General features: G+C 41.6%; 1 protein-coding gene across 1 annotated transcript; it reads right to left on the bottom strand.

Annotated features, from left to right (window-relative positions):
• Positions 1-2: 2 nt before the first annotated feature.
• On the bottom strand, positions 3-23,736 carry elmo3 (engulfment and cell motility 3). Its single transcript, XM_051381510.1, has 21 exons — positions 23,583-23,736; positions 16,935-17,043; positions 13,938-13,978; positions 13,752-13,824; positions 12,087-12,137; positions 11,483-11,652; positions 10,897-10,996; positions 10,648-10,799; positions 10,253-10,331; positions 9,446-9,496; positions 9,242-9,364; positions 8,772-8,894; positions 8,572-8,676; positions 8,022-8,130; positions 7,765-7,901; positions 3,236-3,399; positions 1,972-2,084; positions 1,782-1,886; positions 1,623-1,702; positions 1,452-1,532; positions 3-1,340 (listed from the first exon to the last, which is right to left on the bottom strand). Exons 2-21 carry the CDS (start codon positions 17,010-17,012, stop codon positions 1,128-1,130), a joined length of 2,148 nt encoding a protein of 715 aa, XP_051237470.1. The 5' UTR covers positions 17,013-17,043; positions 23,583-23,736; the 3' UTR covers positions 3-1,127.
• Positions 23,737-24,161: the final 425 nt, after the last annotated feature.

The raw sequence follows: 24,161 nt of genomic DNA on the forward strand, positions 1-24,161 counted from the left end.
GCTTTTGTTTGTTTTTTAACTGTTTATTCATGTGAAGTCACCCAAAGCACATGATTCAAAGTGAATGTTATCACAGAGGGTTGTGTGTCAGGGATGCACTGCAGAGGACTGAAATAATGATCCAAAAAAAACAAAAAAAGGCACAGCCACAATATACATGTAGACCTGTGTCAGTTTCCAGTAGCTGCTTCGAGTATAGCACACTGTGACTGACGCCTCCATCATAGTATTATAAAGTACCTTGTACAAAATTGATCAGTTTAAGAATTAATTTGATACAAGAAAAAGATCACTGATTGCATACTGTATCGTACAGATCCACTGGGATGATTGCCGGTTGGATATAAAACTTGTTACAAGTTGTTCTTATTATCAAACTTGATTATGGAAAAGATACAACCGCATATAATGAAGTCAGCTTGGTACCTGATGCACATCTGCATCTCTGCTCCACAGTAATCTTACTGAGCCGTTAGGATCCGTACAAAGAGTACCTGTAGGTATGTGAATGCAAAATATTGTCCAACACTGAAAAACACATTGTGTACCACATCGAGAGAAAGCTCTCTGTTTTACTTAATGCCCATTTAAAAGAAGAAGAAAAAAAGCAACCGGCCAGCATTTTGAGACAAACGTAAAAGCATCTCAACCAGCAATACAGGAATATTCCTCGTGTCTTACATAGTTTTAGATATATTTAGAAATATATAAAATGATTACAAAACAAAATTAAAGTACCATTAACTTGAGTGGCTGTGTTGTATAAGGAGAATCTCAATCTCAAGAGTTTCCGAAGCTGCGTCGAAGCTTCCAGACAGCTGAGGAGGAATCGTGAATGGAGAGTCGGGGCTGAAAGTTGAGCAGTGATAATGTGGAGCATTAGCGCGGCCGGTAGCAGTTCACCATCACTACTGTAGTTTAAAGACGACGTCACTTTCTGCAGGGCTGTTCTCCTGTTCATTGTTTCACTTGGATGTAGAAGACCACATAAGAAAACTCTAAACATTGAGGTTATAATAAATCTGTGTTATAGGAATAAGTGCATGGATGCACAGGTCAGCTCTCACCACACACACACACACACACACACATACATATATTTACACATTCACTCACACACACACACTCTACTGCTCCGTCTGGCTGAAGTCGTAGCAGAAGTTGTAGTTACTCGGTGGTTTGGGGACGACCGGCGCACTTTCTGGGATGGGAACGTTCTCGAGGTCCAGGAGGCGGAGCTTAATCTCCATAGAGAGGAGGATCTCCAGCTCGCTGCGCATGGATTCGCTACTCATGTCCCGGCCCAGGAGGACGCTGAGTCCATCTGTCCACAGGCAGAACTGACAGAGACACAGGAAAGCCACTCAGTATACTGTTTATACTCTTACTGTACCTTGCACACAGTAAAAGAAAAGAGGAAAATGTTCTGAGAAGATCAGAGAAAGACTCACATCAGTTCTAGAGGGGGCGATGAAGTTCAAGCTGTACTCTTCTACGTCATACGTGATGCTGAATGCCAGGTCCAGCACCTCCTGCAGCACAAACACAAACACAGTGTGTCGTTTGTTACGTCAAACAACGAGAGGCGAACAGGATCTGAAAAGACGAGGAGGGCTGCCGACCTTGTTCTGTTTGCCTTTGTTCTCCTTCATGTGAGGGCAGTCTTTTCCCGTCAGCAAGCCTTTAATATCTGCCACTGGAACTGAGGGAGGAGGGGGATAATTTAATTCAAATAATTAAATCAGAGCTCTATATCTTGTGAATCTTTCCATTCAACTCACTCTTCTCCTGCAGCGTTTCGATTGGTGGATTGTCCATGTCTTCCTCCACGTCGCCGTAGTGAAGCATTTTGTGATTGGGTGACAAACGGCAGTACCACAGTTTATCTGAGAGAGTCAGACCCAGAGGTTAGCCGAACAGGACGCACACTGTTCTGTGTGTGTGTGTGTGTGTGTGCGCGCGCTCTCTCACCCTGTCTGCGTCGGCTGCTGATCTTCCTGAACATCGTTCCTTGACACAGCCTGTTGAGTCTCTGCTGGCGGATCAACTCCAGCAGCTCTGGCTTCAGGCGCTCTTTGAGCTCGCTGCAAAGAGAAACACACACACACACACACACACACACACACACACACACACACACACACACACACACACACACACACACACACACACAACACACACACACACACACACACACACACACACACACACACACACACCTCAAGGAAATGCTTTAAAGATGGTTCGTCACATGGCGGTAGCATGACCCAGGGTTCCCACGCTTTATAAGAAATCATTTTCCAGGAGTTTTTATTGACGATACAGGACAGCACTTGCTCATATTATTTACCAGTAGGCCTTGTATTGACTTATTTTTTAACGATGCAGACGTTAATCACAGGTAGGTGGTCAGTGTTTTATATGGGACACTCGCCTTCCTGATAAATATAAAGAGAAATTAAATGGGGGTTCATAGCTCGGGTGGCACCTTCACAGACTTGTCCCCTTAATGTGGCAGCGACACACTGTTAAACTCAGTGTTTAGGGACAAACTGTAGCGTAGTAAACAGTATGGCTGCTGAGCCGTCAGCTGCTTCCATGCGGGTGGAAACTCTCCGGAGTCGTCAATAGAGGAGCTGATCAGGTTGAGCTGCACTGAGCTGCTTTACGTTTTTCTACATTTAAAACATGAATAGCCATTGTGTTGAAGAGTCTGGGGGGGGGAAACACAAGATGTACTAATAAATAACTGATCTGTTATGTGGTTGTGTGGATTAAAGTTTGTTTAATAGAAGTGCCACTGTACTGTAATGGATGGTCTGTAAATGAATGTTTCACTTTTAATACAAAATGCTAATAAGAATGGTTCTGGTTCCTTAATTCAAGACAAAGTCACTTGTTTTTATGATGCCGTTTGAAGAAATTGTGTCTTATTGTGTCTTGCTAATTATTATTCAGCTCGATAAACTGACCAAAATACTTATTTTAAGAAAGTTTATTTCATATAATGGAGCTTTCATTACTTGTAATAAGCACTTGCTTCCATTTTGGGGGATTTCTTTCTAGTTTTAAGGCCAATTACAGTCTTTCTTTGGCTAGATATTTATGCTACTTTTAAGAATTGGAGCCCATTGGCAGATTCTTTTGCTTAATAAAAGCTCATTTGATTATATTTATGAATATTTGGCTTGTTTCTAGAAGAGCTGTTTTTGCAGGGTGCAGCTGGAACACTCACAGCACGGGCGGAGCGAGAGTCTCTTCTTGGTGCAGCCGCTCGGTCTGCCGCAGTTTGAGGATCTCGCTGTAGTTCAGAGCGTTAACTTTGTTCTTGAAGAGCTCCAGGGAGGTCGGCTTACTGGACAGCGTCCTGGTGATCTGCTCCCTCACCACCTGCATCACCTGTGGATGGAGACATGGACACAGAGGGTTTACTTTTGTTGACTTGTATTTGGGCGCTCACCCACTAACACTTCTCCTTCGGGTTGAGGCTGTAAGATAACCCCTCTTAGAAATGGTGTTACACATCACTTAATGCACAAGTTTCATTCATCCAAGAAGCAGATGAAGAGATGATGTGGTATAATGCCAGTTGTATCTGTTGTATTTGCACGTTTTTGGCAAGGAAATCTCTTATTTTTAACGTTACTGTTACTAATATTTCAATATGAGTATTTACTATATTTAAAGTACAACTGTATTATGTATATCAAATATGATGCAGCAGGTATAAAAGATGATTTATCTGTAAATGCATTGAGGGGGAAACAATCAGAATTTATGGCTAACACAGTGTCGATTATCTAATTAAACTAATTGAGATATTTATGTTTTTTTTATATGTGCAGCTTGCTCCCCTGATAATCACTTGGATGTTTCAATAGCTCACTTGCTAATAATTATCTTTTTATCATTGATTTTTAACTAAAACAACCATAATCTTTATATCATATTGACAAAGTTGATTTTCTTGAGAAAATAAAGACAAAAATAAATTAAAACATTATAAACCTTTTGGAAACAATTAAAAACAAACCAATTGAAATGTTCCAAATGCAATGAACTGAAATCATTGCTGTTGATGTATCAAATATGATACAAAAGAAATATATTAATTTGTTCTATTCAGGTCCTATTTTTTTGATGTGTCAGGCTTCCCATGGTTAAAAAGGTCAAAGTTGTGACCTGTCATCACATCACGTTCCCATGTCCAAGAATGAACTCCGTGCTCACGTTTGCAGAAGTTCACGCAAATTTCCGCTTTGTGTAGAGTCATCAGATTTGTGTGTGCAACAAGTTGTGACAGAGAAAGGAAGAATTTAGCTCTGACAGAATTACTGAAATACAGAAAAAGGTCTTTAATCATCACCTTTGGCCACATGAGGTTTACTCTCCCAGGCCAGAACATGGTCCGTGGACTGACTGTTAATAAGTGCAGCTTGCCGGCTGTTTGAGGAAGAGTACTCCACTTCCTCTGCTCCACTCTTTCATTCATTACTCCTTCCTAACCACCCTTGCCTCCGATCCATTCGTGTACTTTCCCGCCTGCTTCTATTATCAGTTAAAGAGCCTTCCTGGTTCACGCTGTCCAATCGCATTAGCCTTCACCTACCTCCTCTCCTCTCTGACCCCACACACAGGGGCCGGGCCATCGATCAGTGCTGAATTAGTACAAATCAATGATGGACAAACTAATTTTACTTCTACTTTAGAGCAGTTCATCTTTATAATTGGGTGAAAAATCTAATATACATTTTACTTACAAACTCATTTGTAAAGTCCCTTACAAACTGAGCTGCTGTAGCACTGACTCAGCATTTGCTTTAATTTTGTGTGTGTGTGTGTGTGTGTGTGTGTGTGTGTGTGTGTGTGTGTGTGTGTGTGTGTGTGTGTGTGTGTATTCTGCATGACTTGTTAAACTGAAGCTCACACAGAAGGACAGGGCTGCCCTGAAAAAAGAGCTCAGGGGCAGTTGGTCAAACAAGTGCGCTCGCATGTATGTAAAATATAGGTCCCGTCAGTGTACGCGCCTCAGTTGTAAACGGAGGGAAATCTATATAAAAATCTATATAGTGCTACAAGAGCGAGCCGACTCCAGCACTGTGTGTCCTGCTCGCGCTCCTCTGACTCTGCTGACCTAGATCATTCCTGTTCACACCCAACTTGGCTGATTGTGAACGATCAGTGACTGAAGTGTAATTCGACCCAGTCGGTGCAGCTCTGTCCAGACTTCTACGACTTTTAGCCGCCACAAAGAAATCCGCTCACACATACATCACATACAAAATCAGGAAAATCTCAATCCTGTGACAATCTGACACAGGTTTTTTTTTTTTTTTAATGTGACCACAGAGAATGACCAAGGCTATGCTGTCTGGCAGCAGTGGAAATCCAGACTGTCATTCTATATTGTGTGAACATGCAGGGACACAAAACAAGCAGCTAGAGTTTCACACCGCTCGAGTCCCTCCTGAGCCAAAATAACCTCACTGTCCTCCGGCAACTTTCACATGACACAAGCCTCAGACAGCCACTTGTGTCATCTTAACTCTCACGCTATAAATCACATCTATTGGTGAATGTCACCTTTTTTAACTATCTAGCTGGAGAACGGATGAAAAATGTGTCTACACCTGGAACATTTTGCTATCGACCGCCCAATTAAAACTAATCCATTACACACTACTGAACCCACATTCCAACCAAGAAGCAACTCTAGAAAACAACCTTACCTCCATCTTTTTTCCTTGGGGGGGGTGGGTGGGTGGGGGGGGGTTGACTATTACGACAGATCTTTTAAATCCCAAATTCAACCCGTCGTCAGCAATCAGAGAAAGAGTGACAAATATGAGTGAGAGAGAGAGGGAGAGAGAGGCACCTACATGACAGGAGAGGTGCAGGCCTGTGGGTGTTTTGTAAACAGACACCCTGATACTCTCCCACACATGCACCCCCCCCCTCCTGTCCAGCCCCTCTGTTATTTAACTGAACTGACCAATAGGAGCGCTGACTGGCAGCTGTCCTTGCTCCCTAAAACCCTGCAGCATGTGCACATATGCTAAATGTGTGTGTCTGTGTGCGTCTGTGTGTGTGTGAGAGGATGGCCGTTATCCCTGTGGGTGTATTAAAGCTACACAAATACACTGTGTGGAGGAGTCCGAGTATGAACACTTCCACTTAATTCTATAAGTGACGAAACCTCTGTGATAGCACACATACCACCGGCCTCTCTCTCCTTCCACTCCGCTCCCCTCCCTCTCCCTCCCTCTCATTCTCTCCCTCTCATTTTGTTTCCAGAGGTTTTAAGTTCCCTCTGTTGTTGTGTAATTACTGCTCATGCCCTGAGCGCTTTGTTTTTTCCTCGCTTCCTTCTCCCCTTCTGTTTCTGCCGCCCACCACGCTTCTCTTTGTCCACCTAATGCCCCTTTGTCCTTGCCCCCAAAGCACCCTGGGTAGGGGGGCCGTGGGCAAAAACAAAAGGCCGGTCTGCTGGCCCGGCACTCAGGACACTGGCCCTATGCTGAAAGGGCAAAAGGTCACTGAGTTTTATGACTATCAGGAGAGCACTTTGTGGATGACGGACGGCAGTGTGTGATGTTTAAATGAGACTCAGGACAAAAGATCCTCCACTCTCCCTTTCAGGACGGCTGAATTCTCAATATTTCTCCCAGACATGACCCCGCTGCTGAAGGCTTGGCTCAACCTATTATCATAGTACAAGTACTACACTGAGGTTGTAAGGTCACTGTGTGTTCCTAAACGCGAGGTCGACTCTATCTGTGGGGGTCGGGGATGGTTAGCATGAGAATGAACCTTTACAAAGTCACAAAAGTACAAAATTAGACAAATCCACCATAAAACCTCTTTTAAAACGCTCTTATTTAAGTTAAACTCTGTGTGTCTGGAGGAGTTTGTCCTTTGGTTACATTTTAATTTATTCTATAGTTCATTAACATACCTGAAGGTGGGCTTGTTAAATAATTTAACCCCTGCAAAGGTGCTTGAAAGATGAGAGAAATCTCACTCAGAGTGGCTGAGGCTCAGTTTTATACACGATTCAGGATGCAACTGTGTATACATACATACATACTATGTGATAATAATCAACAGATGAAGGATTTAATCACAGAATGAGGTAATCACTGCTATTTAGGAAGTGAAACGGTGGGTGGATACAAGGCAGTTTCAACATGTGGTGGTTAGGCCTGTCCAACATCACAGCGGTCTACCACAACCGAGTACACCATGGGAAACGCACTGGTGCTATGTCACAGCATTTGTTTGCAAGATTTGCAGTAAACAGGCCGGTTCGGATCTGAAATACCCTGTGTCATCTTTTTACACACGCAGTGACAGTCCACTGAGCCGTGCTTGACCAGCGATTCAACAGTTATTTGTCTGTGTAGCAACTGTAGAGTTTCCCTTAGCGAAGCCATAATCTCTGTGGGAAGAAACAACAACTGTCATCAAGAACTAAATATCATAACTGGCTTGTTGACCCTGAAAAAATATCCAATGAATTTCATCTTGGTCCTTCAGTTTTCTAACAGACCATTATTTAATTGTGTTTGTCAGTGTTGTGAAAACTTGAGTCCTCTGCCTATTATCATAATCATATATGTTCCGTTGCTTTCTTACTTGTTACATGAGAAGATTAATACCACGTATCTTAAAATATGAAGCTAGACCAATGAGCTCGAAATCCTCCTGCAAGGCACAATAGTTCTTGCAAGACAGCCAGACTATGCTATGCTATATCTATTGTACCTTGTCAAAGTCCTCCTGTGTGGCTCTCATCTCCTTCCAGGTCTTGTTGAGCAGCTGAATGCAGACACAGAAAAGCTCCTCCAAAAGCCGGTCCTGACTGAAGAAGATGGGGTGGTAGTCGGATCTCGTCTCTGAGGCTGTAAACAGAGGAAGGGATGGAGAAGGATAAGGACAAAACCATTATAAAGCAAGATTATTAGTTTGACCAGAGGTTACAGACAAAGTTGCGGCACTCGGCAGATCGGAGGTCAACTTACGAGGCTCTCCGATTCGCAGGATTTCACACAGGATGAGTGTGAGCTGGATGCTGCTCCTGGCAAATGGACACTCATGTTTGTCTTCCCTGCTGCTGTTCTCCAGGACAAACTGGGGGGAGGAAAACAATGTGATACTGTATTGTAAACATTACAAATTAGTTAGGGCATAAAGTGAACCCTCCTTACAGTTTATCAGCTTGTACGTTTAATCCTGTATTAGACCAGGGCTGTCCAAAACTGAAACTTAATAGTGGGCCACAGGCCAATAGCAAAAGGTGTCATACTGCCGGCATGCTCAGATTATGAAATATTATGAGCAATTCTACCTCACGAAAAATAAAACAGCATAAACAGCTATTTATATAATTTATTTTAATTGTTTTTGCTATATAGAAAGAAATCTCTGCACACCTGAATGAGTGACAGGCATTGAAAACATGCAAGCTATGACATTTACCAAAGTCAGGACATGTTTTATTGTGCCATACATAAAATGTCAAATGGAGAACTCTTTGCCTTGTTGAATTAACAGCAGAGAAATCCCACTCACCCGGCTGTAGGCGTCAGGATAGCACGTGGCAAAATAGTACATGGTGTCCAAAGCTAGAAGACCAGGAGGCGTTCGCACCAAGTCCTGACCAGGGTTACTATTGTTCTGAAAGGAAATGAACAAAGGCAATATGAATCAGTACTATGGAGATGAGTATTGATAAAGTGAACAGAAACATTACGGAATAACTTCTCACTTACAGAGAATCCTAACTTCTTGAATTCTTTGGCGCAGAGCGAGCGCCGTCTCTCGTGACTCAGACTGTTCTCGCTTTCTGTCTCGAACGCTGCCTGACGCAAACCATGAAGGATGTCTCTCTGCTCCTGGAGCGACAGGGAAGAGGCAGATAAAACAACCAATCATGGTGATAATAAAAAAAACCACAATGATGTTTTAGTCCACACATTCTTCATCTGGTGTATCTGATCAATTTCCACCAAGAATGTTAGAAATTTGAGTGCTTTCCCGGACAATAAACAAACTCATTTTGGTGCCTATCATTGGGGAATTTTTACAATTTAGCAATCTAAGGTCAAACAGGGACTGGTGATAAATCCTGAAGGATGTGTGTGCAGGGTTAAGAAATCAAACTACCTACATTTAAAAACAACTATGTGTGTGGGTGTAACAAGTCAGTAAAATGAGTTTGGCCCGTCGTGTTAAAGCTCACCTGGTTGTAACAGTCCAGAGGCGACCTCATGCGAGGCTCCAGGTGATTCAAGGTAACTGACTGCAGGACATAGAGGTAGTGGGCCATCTCGTCCTGGACTGAGCCAGAACTATGGATGATGTTCTGCAACAAAATGCACATTTTCCTCAACAGGCCACAACAACAAGGTCTTCTTCCATCACATTATCACTGAGATGAACTTACTTTATAAATGTACTGACGGAGATTCTTCTTATTCAGGAACGCAAACATATCCTGGAAAACAGAAGACAGGGAACACGAGATAACACAGTGAGCAAAAGTACAATGTGTTACTGGGGTGCAATGACATGTTTTCAACATGGGGTGGCGATATAGTGTCAGTAACAGATTGGTGGGTGGGTTGGCGTGTGGGACTTTGCTGGTACATGCATCTCTAACCCAACCTAGATTTGTTCATGACTAATTTGCTGATAAGAAGGGTGGATTTGTTGACCTACTGCAGAAGTGAGGAAGTATGTGTGTGTGTGTATGTGTGTGAGAGAGTAACAAAAGAGAGTCTGAGAGAAAGGAGACGGAGGGCTGAATGAAGGAACTGTGTCCGTACAATGAGAGAGGAGCAGGGGAGAACAGAGGGAGAGAAAGCCTCGACTGTCTGCAGAAATACGACCAGACAGAAAGGGATAGATGGGTAATTTCCAACTGTCTGTAAGACAATAATGGCTTGCTCGTGCAAATAACCCTCCTTCACCCTCAAGTCACATGCGTGCCACTCTCAGCCTGGGATATTAAAGCTTCCCATCAGCGCATGAATGCACCACAGTAAAGAGTTAAGATGACTCAAATGTAAAAACACCAATAAAGTAAGCACAGCGCATTTACAGCTGCAGGCACTTCTGCCCAGCGGTAACAGACATCAGAGGGCCCTGAAACAAACTAAATACCTACTTGTCTGCAAGCTTGGAAGTTTGAATTGCTATGAAAAGAGGAAGTCGATAAAAAGTGCGTTAGAAAAGTGAGAAACAGCAGCACCTGTCTGTCCAAGTCCCCGGCTGTTTGTAGTAGTGCCATGAGCAGGGCCATGGCTTTGGTCTGTATCTGCTGGTTTGTCCTGAAAGAAGAAAGGTAACTGTGAGACAGACAATCTATATGTTCCCACAGATGCATGAAAATGTTTGTTCAATGAAACAGGCTGAGATTTAAGAAATGTTTTTGCATTAAAGGTTTTAATTCTCAAATCAATACATGATGTCTAACTGTGAAATCTTGGGTGTGAATCAGTAGAGGCGGCACTAGTGTTTGACATATTTAATAACTTTCTTTTAAAGAGACAATGCTGCTACTTATCACCCCGCTTACTGCCCCACAGAGGTGTAAAAAAAACAAAAACAAGTATGACTGGCGGTCTGGATGTAGCCGTTACTTACACCTGGAGGTGAGCTATGAGCCTCTCCATTGTGACTTCCTGTTTGACCTGCAGAAAGAGGCTGTGGCTGCTCAGCACCATGTTCTCCAGGATGTCCAAGGACACCTGCTGTATCGACGCATCGGTCGGCTTGGCGTTGACGAAGCTGGCGATCTGAGGAGGAGGAGGAGGAGAAGAGGGAAGGGAAGAGTAAGAGAGAGAGAGAGAGTGTGCAGCAAACAACAGACAGGCGACTCAGAGAGCGGCAGACCTTCTTGATGAAGACAGACGAGAGGTTCTCCCAAGAAACTATCCCATGATCCATCAGCTCCATGAAGCCTGTCAGCGTATGGGTCATGATCACATTACTCCTGAATGACACACACAGAAATAATTATTTTGTGCATTCACCACACACACACACACACACACACACACACACACACTGATAGACAGATAGCAGTCAGATGGCCTGCTTGTGTGGAATCTTTTCAGTAATTCAGTTACTGTTTTACAGTGTAAATATTTATACTAATGCTCTCTGAAACATTTCCATCATGTGATGCAGCACTCAGGATTCAGCTCTCTGCACAGTGGAGTTTGCCAGTGTTATCTATGATCATGGAAACTACTGAAAATAAATAAGATAATAGGTTTGAACTGAAATTGGAAGACTGAGTTAAGACCAAATGTGAGGAAACACGTCACAGAATATAAGTCTAATATTTATAAATATATTCAACAAGTAAACGCCTTTTTTTTATACAGTTAGCTTTGGTACATGTGTGAGAACCACCTAACCCCTCAGCACCATCTCGGGGAAATAAAATATTCAGGCAGACACAGAGAGTACTAACTCATTAGAGTCCTCTACGATCTTGACCAAAAGGAGGTGTCCGTCTCGGCTGATGAACTCCTGAGCGAAGGTCACGTCCGTGGAAACGCTCGCCAGCTCCTTGAGCGAATCGCAGCGCACGCCAGCGTCCGAGCTCTGGATGCCCTTGTACAAGTCCTCTGCACAGCGGCCCTGCGTTCATCAACCAAAAACACAACGTGTGACACACACGCTCACACACCCACACCATACTCCCTTTTCTAGAGGTGGCAAAAGTACACACATTTGTTATTCAAGGAGAAGTACAGACACTTGTTTAAAAATAGACTCTTATTCAAGTAAAATTTAAAAAATAAAGGCTCTGAAATGTACTTAAAGTATAAAAGTATAACAGAACTCTCTTGGTTTTTCTAAAGGACATTTCTACCAGCTGTTTGTGTGCGAAACTAATGGAAACTTCATATACTGTGCTGTGACTTATTCTATTGTCTGTGCATGCAGCCATTTGTGTAAATGTGCTTCATGGAGAGTGTAAACGAGAGAGTGACTGAGTGAGAGACAGAGGGCGGGAGGAATGTGAGAGGAGGGAGGTGAAAGAACAGCGTGGCTGGTTGATGCAGACTCACCGGTGCCTTGGTCAGACGCAGAATGCAGCCGTTCTTAATGTCCAGACGATTCTACAACACACAAACAAACAGACACAAACATGCACGCAGAGGAAAAAGTCATTAAACTGAAAACTGAAAACACACTGACTGACAGTGTGTTAGCCACACACACTCACACAACCATACATACCCTACAATGACCTATAAAAAGGGCACATAAATAGCATAGAAACCCATGCACAAATTCACACTTGGACAAATATACTACTTGCTTTCAGTAGAAGCGAGAGACAGCAGGGTTGGATGACATAAATATTTAATGGTTGAGTCCATGTTAGGACATTTTTTTTATTGTACATTTGTTTTGTGTGTAAGCTGCAGAAAGATAACAAGCTCTGCACCTCCTGGCCAAGAACAGCCGTCTCTGAGGAGAGAGCTGCACTGGACCCTCCTCCTCCATTAGCAAAATGTTTTGTGCTTTTACAAGGAGATGAGGGGAGTGATGTAATCGGCCTGTACCCAACTCAACCCTGCTCATACTGCATTGCCTCTTATAACAATGCATTTATCCTACTCCAGACTCATTTCAAGGGTTTATTCAAAGGGGACAATACAGATCAACTTTGCTACAAATGCAACAGATGCAATGTATAAAGGGCGTCTAGCTTTTACATGAAGGTATTTTCACCTCCGTCCCTGGTTTAGGTTTTAAATTTAAGGTGAGGCACAAAAACAGTCAGACTGTGTGTCATCATGTGCAGGTTTGCATTCAACTACCAGTTGGGGCACTGAAATAAAGACAGAGGTCAATGTGTTAGTTTCCAAACTCATGTGTGACTTGCATGTGTCATAGAGCGAAGTAGCAAACTGAACTTGATTTATGTGTGAATTCAGTAACGTGTCGTGTCAATCTGATGACATCTGGGAATAAGACAGCACTGGTGTCTAATCGTATTAGGTGCTGGCAGATACCCTGAGTTGAGGAATCAGGAATATGAAAATCGCTGCTGAAAGCAGGAAATAATCATATTATTACACCGCATGCACTGAAGCCAAGTGTTCCTCAGACTCAACAAGAAACTGCTCTTAAACTGAAACATCTGCGTTTAAACACAAAATCACTCACTTCAAAAGTCGGAAAGTTAGCAAACTTGTACCAACGGCAAGGCCCGCTGTGTGTTTCAACGCAATAAATAAAGCATGTTTTTCTCTGCATATCTTACAGCATTGTAATGTCTTCTGCAGCCTCGTCTTCAGCCCAGCGAGGAGGAGGGCCTTCGATGGCAACCTTTTTTAAAAGGTCACTTGACACCAAGAAGCTGAGTGTAGTTCCAGCTGCTGTTCCCTTTCTTTCATTCTCTCTCCTTATCCTTTGATTCACTCTGTCTCACACCCATTTTTAATAGCATTAATGGCATTGTGTGACCTGGGCTTCATCCTAAATGACGTCATTTCATGTACGTTTGGATTTAAGGGAAATACTCAGAAAAGCAGATCACAAAATGCTGACAACGTTGTGATTCACTTCTTAAATAAAAAATTCTCGTCTTAAACACAGAAACATCTGACGGACTGACTCAGTTCTGTTGCTCAATGTCTTCAAGATGTGCTCAGACATTTTACCAGACCGATTCCCTGAAGGAGATAAATATTTGTATTGATTTATACATAGACGTGACTCACCGATTCAGTGATGTACGTCTGCACTCCATCAGCGTACTGCAGAGCGTAGTTCTCAGGACCTGGGAGATTCCAGCTACGCATGCACACAAACTGATATTAACACTCACGGTAATACATACAGTCAGACAGATAATGATGTCAAGAGGCCTGCAGAGCAAATCTGATCCGTTATCATCATCAACTTACCCGTCACACACCTCCTTTATTACAGCAGACAGAGGCTTTTTCTGCACAGAAACACAGAAAAACAGATTGTAAAGCGTCATAAAAACACACACCTGCTGCATATATGTGGGTCACGACAAAAGGACTTAGCAGACTCTACTATCAAAGTATTTTCTCTGTCAGGGAGCTGAACGCATGCTTCAGAAATAACATGCTGTTATGGGATCACAGCACCGCAGCTATTCTCGCTGGCTGCAAAGCTTGTTTGCTGAGAGGAGGAAATCCTAGAGCTCCCCAACACTTTCTGAACAATGTTGCCCTCAGTGCCCAGATCCCTTCTTTGTACGTAAATAAAAGCCAGACTACTTCCATGTCTGACTCTCAGCTATCCTGCCATTAGTGGTCAGCCCGGCGGTCAACCAATCAAAATGTCTTCGGGTTCTGTGGTAGACCCAGTGGCTGCTCTGTTATTAGTGGCAGCCAAGAAGGTCGACCAATCAGATGTGTTTAGTGAAGACAGCTGGGCTGGGATTGGCCGTCATCTTAAATAAAACATATTTTGGGTAGGGAATGGGTATTCACATCCAAATCAACACTCCTGGATGCTCAACTGTTGTGCTGCTCTTTGGATTATAACAACAAAAAGTCATGAAAATGGTTGGTTAAGGTATCGGGGCTTGAAAAAGTCAGTGTTTCTCAAACATGGATTTGTTTGTGCTGGCCCACCACAGCATCAACACAGACTGATTTGGTATTTTCTTGCCCCCCTGTCGCCCTCTCTCACACTAACAACGGATCTGAATCTTCATTAACAGTCTATGATCAACAAGGTTCCCACTCTTTTTAAGAAATCTAGGACAGCACTTGCTCACAAACGGTCATCAGCCGAAAGGTGGCCATCGTTTATGGGACACCCCCCGTCTTAGCTCGCCGTCGTGGTGCACTTGACTGTTCTCACCACAGCCGATTTTTTCGCTTTCCGAACTGACTACAATTTTCCTCTAACTGTAGCAGTAATTTGGCCACAGCACAGGCTAACGTACAATTAAACATTTCCAGGACAAAACAGATAATTTCCATGCTATTTGGTCATTTTAATCAATTTCCAGATGTTCCCATCGCTGGAAAACTAGTCACTAAATTTCCTGTTCTGCAGCATGCGTGGGATCCCTGATCAAATCATGATCATGAGCGGTAGGAAGGATTGTTGTTGGCTTTTCCCCACAGAGAAGTCAGCTGGCTGATTTCCTGAATAGAATCAATTCACGTAAGTGTTAGTATCATGAACACCACTGCACAAATTTGTCCAAAACCTATGCATTCAAGTCAACTCAACAACTGTCCATCTCGGGCCCAGCTCTTCAAATAAGTGACAAAGCATGTAAAGAAGGACAGCTGTAATTAATCTATGTATGGGTGTGTCTGCTTCCGCACACTCTGCCACCTTCCCCAATTCTAAATCTGTGAGAAAACACAAAGTGTGTGAAACTGGGATCGGTTTTCATTTCAGTTTCAGTTCTGCTGCCTTTTCCAACAGTTGAAATCACCAGACAGTCTCGTAAGTTAGTTCAAAACCTTCTCAAGTGAAGCACAATTTGAGACTGTCTGGCATACAGTTTAAACTTATGTGCAATGAGTTCCTCAAAGTTTCTCAGAAAGAAAAAAACTTCCACATTCAGAAATTCAGTAAAAGCTGAAGAAGCAAAGCCAGTGGGTGGATGTGAAAGCCCAAAGTGTTCAGTATTATATAAATAAGACATAATTAAATAAATAATTATATGAATAATTTGTGTAAAAATATATAAATGAACCAATAATATGTAAATAAAAATAATTGAAGAAATTACTAAAACTCAACTTATTATTTAAGATTATGCTTATTCTACCTACTGAGTCAGCTAAAACTCAGGGCTTAGATATGAGGTTTATAAATAGAAATGGATTTCACAACCACTATAACTAAAACAAAAACTGTCACAAGGTAATTTCAATTCAGCTTTTGTCATTTTCAGTATCACTTCCCCCGCGATCTGTTTAACTAAGTAACGTAGGTCAAAGCAGCTTAGAACTCGCTCAAACTGGCGACCCGGTTGGATGTAAGAGATTTTATACACCCAGAGAATTTCTAATATATCCAGACCAGGCTTTTAATTGAGACCTGCCTTTATTTGTCAAAACTTATTTAATATTGAACACTCTGGGGCTCCATAGGTGGGAGGGTAAAAACAAACAGGAAGACTACCAGTCAATGACATCAGAAACCTTTATTGTGGTGGTAGGTATTTTAAATAGGTCGACCACTTTGTCGACTACACTGACAAGGAAGTGGGGATATTCAACTTCTGTGTCAACGTTTTATAGCACCAATCTAATCTTCTTCATCTTCCACTTTAACAACAGTAATGTCATTTGAGATTAAACACTTGTGTTGATCCTCACAGACTCTCTCTTGTTATTCCAATCAGAAACTAAAGAATTGTTAAAAAAGGTCCTCAAAACCAATTCTACTAACTTAAATTTGGTTACAGACTGAGATACAGTTTCTATCGCAGAGTCGTTGTCAAACTGCCTGCAACCACACAACCAAACACAGGGCATTAAGTGATCTACCTCTCTATATATTACATTACTTTATTATTATTGAACTCCACTGATAGTTTATTGATTGGTACACTGACTACTACTGCACTGCACCCTGTCAGGGTTTACTGCACCGATATGCAGTCGAGGCAGGCGGCCTCCCATCTAGAGCCAAAGTCGCCCAAAAAATAAATAAATTGGGCCTATTATCTGGCATTTAAATATATATATATATATACACCATGTTTTAATAATGCAGTAGTAATAATGACGTTGCTTCTGACATACTGTACCACTTTAAGTACCAGACACGTTCTACAGCATGAACAAAGTATTCTTCTGTTTCATTAATGAATAAAAAGGTCCACGTATATTAGATTATAATGTGCACAGAATAAAGGGATTATTATTATATATTATACAGTGTGTGTGTATTACCTGATCCAGTTGTATGAGCTGGGGGTAGGCCCCAGGCATCTGGATGGCTATCTTCACTATGTCCTTCTGCTGCGGCATGTTGGCACCTCTTGACTCCACCACTCTGTAGCTGTTGATAATAAAAAGACAGGAAAGAGCTAAAAATAAACCGTCTCATCATATAGTACATGTATCCAAATGCCATGACCTTTATTACCAGGAAGTATCTGACGGTGCCTTCATCGTGTACCAGAAAGACGCGTTTCAACACAAATAACTACGTGAAATCTTCAGTTAAACTACGACCAACATGAATTTGAGCTTGTATCTGACCGGACTTCAAATCCTGAGATTGAATTTCACCCGGAAATGTTGTGGCTGCTTTAAAACTGGTGATAAGTTGATCATAAATCTCTCGACAAGGAAGGCTAAAGTTCAAAGGTTTCAGTTGTAACACACCCTAATCCACATGGTGCTGTGCTGCTGTGTCAACTGAATAATAATTCAGTGATTTGTGATAAAGCGAAAGTCCTAAGAGCTGTTTCTCTGTAAGGTGAACTGACGAGGCCAGAATGACTCAACGGTGGTCAACGTAATCATCATTTTCAGTATGAATCTGCAGTGTGTGTTCCTCTTTTACTGTGTATTTATGGTGCACCGAGTAACGCTGAGAGGATTAAACACTGTCTGCACACGCTTTACGGATGGTTCACTCTGTCTTCTCCCCTTTCCAACTCACACACATATCACACACACTTCCTCCTCAGCCTTCAGACGGCATTCCCAGAGGATACAGAAGAAGCAGTTGTTGTGCTTCCGACCCTTCCCCCTATCCGTGTCCTTCTCCGTCTCTGCCTCGCCATCTCGGCACATGGAAACAATACAGTTGGATCTAAGTACTTCTGTACATTCATGAGCTCACGATGAAAGAAAAAAAGGGGGGCGAGCTTGTGTCTGCTTGTGTGATTAATAACCCCCCCCACCCCTCTGCCTGCTCTCTTGGATAGTTCACATACCATCACTCCCGTCTAAAAAAGAAACCTCTCACAGTTTTATGGCAGGTTCCAAAGCAATACTCCTGTCAAAACAACCACACGCCTTCACCGTCTCACCTCACCCGCCCCAAGGCACTGTCTTTCCTGATAAATAGCACCTTCAAAGCAAAGAATGAAAAAGGCGAGGTCTATCTTTCTACAGCAGGATTGACTCAGCTTGGAGTCCTGCTCATTTAAACGTGAATATACAAATCACACCAGGTTGGATTTTGGACCATTTACATGACCAAAGGTTCTCCACGACAAACCCAACTTTAATTACTGCAACGCATTTGTATTTCAAATCTCGAATTATTCCATTAGATTGTTTATTTCTGTTTGCTATTATAAGCACTGTTTGTCAGTTTTGTTTCAGGTTCAAGGTTTACTTTATTTGTACCTGCAGGTAGATTTGGTTTGCAGCAGATGGCGAGGATTTATAAAAATATAAAAAAAGGACAAACAACTCAGACAAACATTATGAATGGTAAAGGATAAAGATAAGAGTGATAGCTGTGGAGCAAAGCTTTTTACTGCTTTGTTCTACATTCAACAGTATTGTCTGTCTGTCTGTCTGTCTGTCTGTCTGTCTGTCTGTCTGTGTCTGGAACTTAGCACTACCTAGCTAAATTTCACGAGTAGCTTTTGGCACTGACTGTTACAAAGTCACACACTGACAGTTTATGTGATATTCGCAGGCGACGGGCAGGGTGAATAAGATTTTATTAAGATGTTATATGTTATTTTAACTTATATATATAAAATACACATAATAATTATTGATTTTAATAGGGATGAAATATATATAGTGATAAATAGGCTCAAAATATGTGAAAATTCAGCTTGTTTGTCGTCCTACATCACTCGTGTCAGTAGCTGTATCGAGGCGTAAATACATGGCGGCTGCAGGTGAACACTCCCATATTTTGCATTTTCCCTCATCGTCCCTCCAAACCTGCTGAGGCCCCCTTGGCACCCCCTGGCGGGGCCCCAGCCTCCGCTTTAAAAAAAACCCCAAAACACTGGGCTAGACAGCAAGGAAAGCCCGGGGTGCTGAAACCATTACACCAGTGCTGGTGCCAAAGGTCAACCTCCCTCCAACAAATAACAACAAGCAGCCTTAATCCTAAAGAGATTTGGGGGAATGCAGGTTTGCTCTGGGGCAGCTTATGAGTCAGCAAATTCAAGGGCAAACTCCGGGTAATGGTATGTCATGTCTTTGCAACAACAAAGACTGCCTGTGGGTTTTAAAGCTGAGTATCTGTCTGAGCTGCATGGTGATGAATGTGAAACTGAGTCCACATGTTCATCAGCTGAAACCCTAATTATTGCTTTGGTTGGACTACAAAAGGATGAAAGGAGAGATAGCTTTGTTTTTGTAGAAAATAATTCATCACAGCTGGGTATTAATAGTGAAATAAAGGTACACTGTATCATGGGATGCTGTATTCGGCTGTCCACTGGGAATGACGGCTGATCTGCAAGAGCCCAACAATCTCAATCTTACAGTTGTTATAACTAGTTGTCGAAAAGATAACATACATTGAAAATGTGTGCTAATGCTACTGGTCGGTCCACCACTTTGCTCCTTACTAAATGTACTGGCACAGAGGTTTGTGCACACATTAATGGTTCTCGGATAATGAATCTTAAAATCACTTTTCCTGTGGCACTGACATGACGTTGACATTGTGTAGCTTTAATATACTTTAAATAAGAATGATCTAGTTTATTTTATTGGTTTTATCCTAAAAATGTATGCAATTCAGTCAGAGATTGCAATTTCAATGTGTGTAATGTTAAGTTATGTTAGAAAAGTCTATCTATGTAAAGTAAATCAAAACGTAGAGTCTGACATGTAGAAAATGAGAAATGAGAAATGCAGCCTAATTTAACAATTAATCAACTTATTTATAGGTTGATATAAAAGAAGATTATAACTACAGGTAAAGTCCAACATCACGTTAATCAAACAAAGTAATATCAGTAGTATTAGCTTGTTGGGTTAGAGTTAAGTGATGTTACAGTGTTCATTCTACTTAATTAAACCCTGAAGTTAAAAAAGTCCAATGCAACCACTTACCTCACTTTTTTTTTAAGTTAGATAAAGGCGTTACTTTTGAGATTGTGCTTTGGTTTATAGCAAAAATACTACAAATATCGTCACACTAACACATTAAACTGAGATGGTGAACACTTTAAAACCTTTAAAATACTTTCTTCAGTTGCACAGTTTAATGAGAAACATTCATTCTCGGTGTCTCGGAGGTGGCTGCCAGTGATCAAACGCTTTTCCAGAGGTTAAAATGTGGTTTATAATTACGCTTGACTGATCTCTTTTAAATTATTATTATTTTAAATCTCAGTCTTTTTACCAATCAGTCAGAGCAGAGCTTTAAAGCATTCAGTTAAGTCCAGAAGACTTCCAGCTCTTTGGGTAAACACGCGCTGATGACTAAGCACTATTAGTCTGCATTCATCATGACCTGTCCGTACACGCTTCAGGCCTCACGCAGCACTGGAAAGAGCTCAGGATGCACTGACATTCTCGCTTCGTTACGACAAGACAAAGCTCGTTTCCTCGCCTGCATAACAAAGACGAGCTCAGAAAGTGTTGCAACCTGCTTTCTGAATTACAAACTCTACATGAAAGTACAAATGAGAAGAAGACAAATTAGATGTTCTGTGATAACTTTAGAGGTCAGTAGAAACAAGTTGGAGCACTCAAAAGGTTTTTATTCACACAGTAGTAACATTTCCTTCCGTGTGTTTTACTCCTTCAAATAACCGTCAAACTAACCTTGGTTGCACACCTCAGAGTCTCAACAGACAAAAAAAAAAAAAAAAGATGCTGATTGGTAAAAAAGTTGAGAGCTGTCTGATGTTTCCCTTTCTGAACTCAGCAGAAGAGGGCGGGTTTACATCTCAGTCCCCACAGAGGTTAACCACTGCAGTGAGTGTAAGAAATAAGTGGAAGCTGAAACATCATCTTCTTTATGCGTCCGTCTGCCTTTAAAACGAAAGTAAAGGTGTCACTATGCTCTTCTCAATGAACTGAAAAGAAAAGGTCCAGTGTGTAACATTTAGGAGGCTCTATTGGCAGATAATGAACATAATATTAATAGGTGTGTTCTCATTAGTGTAGAATCACCTGAATATAGGAATCATTGTGTTTTTGTGACCTTAGAATGAGCTGTTGTGGCTGCCACCTTTCTACAGGACAAACAATGGCTCTAGTTAGGGTCTTTTACACACTTCACAGCCCCTTCTCATTCCCAGGTCGTCAAATACAGACGCGAGCAGTGTTCAGTTAGTTGAAATCTGCAACTTCACCGCTAGAGGCCTCTAAATCCTACACACTGCTCCTTTAATGCTACAGGACGGCGAGCTGCCGCTGCCTCTTCTGGGCGCCTCTCTTCATCTGTTGGACGCCGTCTACCACGAAGCTCTGAGATTCATAACCCGCCATCACCATCCCTCCTCGGACTGTCGCTCACTTCTTTATCCACTTACATGTGACAGGGGGAAGAGTGCAGCCACAGGCTATACGTTTCCAGCACTTCATCACATTCTCCATCCCCTCAGTCTGTACACAATACTCGGCCCCACTCTACCTGGAACAAGCTACAGCAGGAACTGACTGTCCAGTCTGCTTCCCCCTTGGGGATTTTAAAGTACTATTACGTAATCTGAAGGGAGTGGTTGTGAGTTGTGCTCTTATACGATGTTCAGACTCTTTAACTCCTCCCTCAGAGTGTCAAAACTCTCATTAAACTGGTAAAAATAAGTCCATTAAGGTGCAATACCCGGGTCAACGTGCAAATTCACTTGATTATTATGTCATTCTTTGTATTTATCTATAACTTCTGCAACACCACAATCTTAAAACTCATGACTATTTATTTAATTTCTGTCAGCAATAATGTGGAATATGTTTACGCTTATGTTTAGAGTTACATTTACCTTGTATATAGGCTCTTATTAATTTATTATATCTCTTAGACTCCTATTATATTTCTGTTTTCCATTTTTTTTTTTTACTATATGCATATACCTTTACATTCATTTCTATTCTATATATTGTGTTAGATATTGTTTATAACTACTATACTAAAGTTGAGTGAGTAGAACAAATACATTTTAATGAAAGTTACCTATTACACTTAATGTGACAACCGGGTTGGGGAGCTGAAACGATTAGTTCATCATCTATCTTATGATATATCTATAGAATTCAAATACATTTATCTGAAACCATTTAAATTCTTCTAAATGTTCTGGCATTCTCAGTTTTCTATGGTGATGAGAATAGATGTGGCTTTAGTTTGGACAGAGCAATATATTTAAAAAGGTATCAAAAAAGATTTAGACGTCTTATAGACCAAATATTTTATAAATCAGTGAATCACATATGAATGACACAGTTGTCAGTTAAATAAATAATTAAAACAATCATTGTGAGATTATTATTCCTATGGAAACTCAAACAGATAACTGATATATACAGTAGATAACTACAGTAATGGGAAGTTATGATGGTTACAGAACTATACTTGGAAAATACACCTATGCATTAATGTAAAGCTGTCAAATTAAAACTAAATTACACAGTTTCCCTCTGTTTCAGAGACACAAACACTACAGAGAGAAGAAGGCGGTTGATTTGACCGACTTTACAGCGGTGTAAAGATGAAAATGTTCCACCATGTTGAGCAGCTGTCAGTGCCTGTATTCTTCCATGAGGACTTTGCTTCATTAGGCTTCAAACCAGCAGCACACCCAGACCTTTTGTTAGCCTGCAGACTCACCAGTGAGCCTCAGACCCCCTGGACTGACAGACACCCCTCCCCTTTGCAGAAGTGTGTGTGTGTGTGTGTGTGTGTGTGTGTGTGTGTGTGTGTGTGTGTGTGAGAGAGAGAGAGAGAGAAGGGGGAAGCGCTCAGCTGCCTCAAATTCCTAACCTGACAGTGTACCACACACACACACACACACACTCAGAAGAAGAATTTCTCTAATAAAAAAAAGGTATAAAAAGAAAGACTGGAGTAATTAAACAAGCTCATTTTAGGTTTCTAACTTAAATAAATAAATAAAAAACTATTCATCCATGATTTAACACTGGTATGAAACCTATTTATTACAATAATAGTTATATTTTAGGGCTGTACGTTATTTATTTTGACAGATATTGTGATGTGATTTCCACACTTGTAATTCTCTTTGAGAAAAACTGTGATGTTGTGACATTTGTTGGGGTCTTGAACCAAACAAACATGTTTTCTTACATCTGGAGAGCAGTATTTCTAGGCCAGTGAATCTCTGCAGCACTTCATTACAACGCTGCTTTGACACATTTTACCTTTAAAAGAAAACTACATCTTCTGCGATCTGGATGATTCATTGTGTGTTTTAGACATATTGGAGTGACTTAAATTCAGCTGAACAATGTAAGCTGGTTCAGAAAAAGTCATGTGCTGCTGTATAAATGAACCACTAACCTCTACTGCAGCTATAATAAAGGTAAAAACAAACAGCACCTGAACTGGTATCTTTAGAAGTTATTATAAAATCTGATATTGAGAAAAGGTAGAGGAGTGAGAGCCTCCCTCTCCCCCTCCTCCTCACTGCGTCCTACCTGGGTTGAGAAGACAAGTCGAGCTACAGTCCTGCAGGAACCGCCGCAGTCGGAGCCAGAAACATTTGCAACTTTCCTTTTCTTTCTCTTTTTTTTTTTTAATTTGTTTAACCCCCCACCCCCCTCAGAAGAAGCTTAATCAGTCCGCAGAAACTACTTTCCCCCCCTCACAGAAACATCTGCACTGCCTCGGAAAACACAGCAGAAAAAAACCCCGTGCAATAAGTTTTCAGGAATGATTAGTTGGCTTAAAAGTTCCGGGTTGGTTGGAGTCGCTCAGTCGGGGGGTTTGAGTCAAGCTGGAACAGATTTCAACAGCTACGACAATGAGTTCCGGTTATTAATTTCAAAATAAAACACGTGCTGTAATTCAACTTTTCACAGACGCACCAGCGTGACTATAATATCCGACAATAAAACTTTTCCTATTTATTTAGTTCCATATTCTTTAAGTGTGCTACTTTTTAACGCCCACCAACAAAATAACTGCATTCGTTGAGCGATCCAGTGCTCTTACTTTGAAGGTAAACTCAATGCCGTCGCTGCCTAACGTTGAGCTGCACCAGCTTTTCTTTAACA

This window comes from Dicentrarchus labrax, unplaced genomic scaffold, assembly GCF_905237075.1.
Source record: "Dicentrarchus labrax unplaced genomic scaffold, dlabrax2021, whole genome shotgun sequence".
In the NCBI taxonomy this organism is placed as follows: domain Eukaryota; kingdom Metazoa; phylum Chordata; class Actinopteri; family Moronidae; genus Dicentrarchus; species Dicentrarchus labrax.

Bases quoted from the DNA above. Each gene is read 5' to 3' on its own strand.
- elmo3 (XM_051381510.1), bottom strand. From the start codon at position 17,012: ATGCCGCAGCAGAAGGACATAGTGAAGATAGCCATCCAGATGCCTGGG. The intron at 8,895-9,241 runs GTGAGCTTTAAC...CTGTCGCTCCAG, and splicing joins CTCTGGACTGTTACAACCAG to GAGCAGAGAGACATCCTTCA. The intron at 8,677-8,771 runs GTAAGTGAGAAG...ATTTCCTTTCAG, and splicing joins TCAAGAAGTTAGGATTCTCT to AACAATAGTAACCCTGGTCA.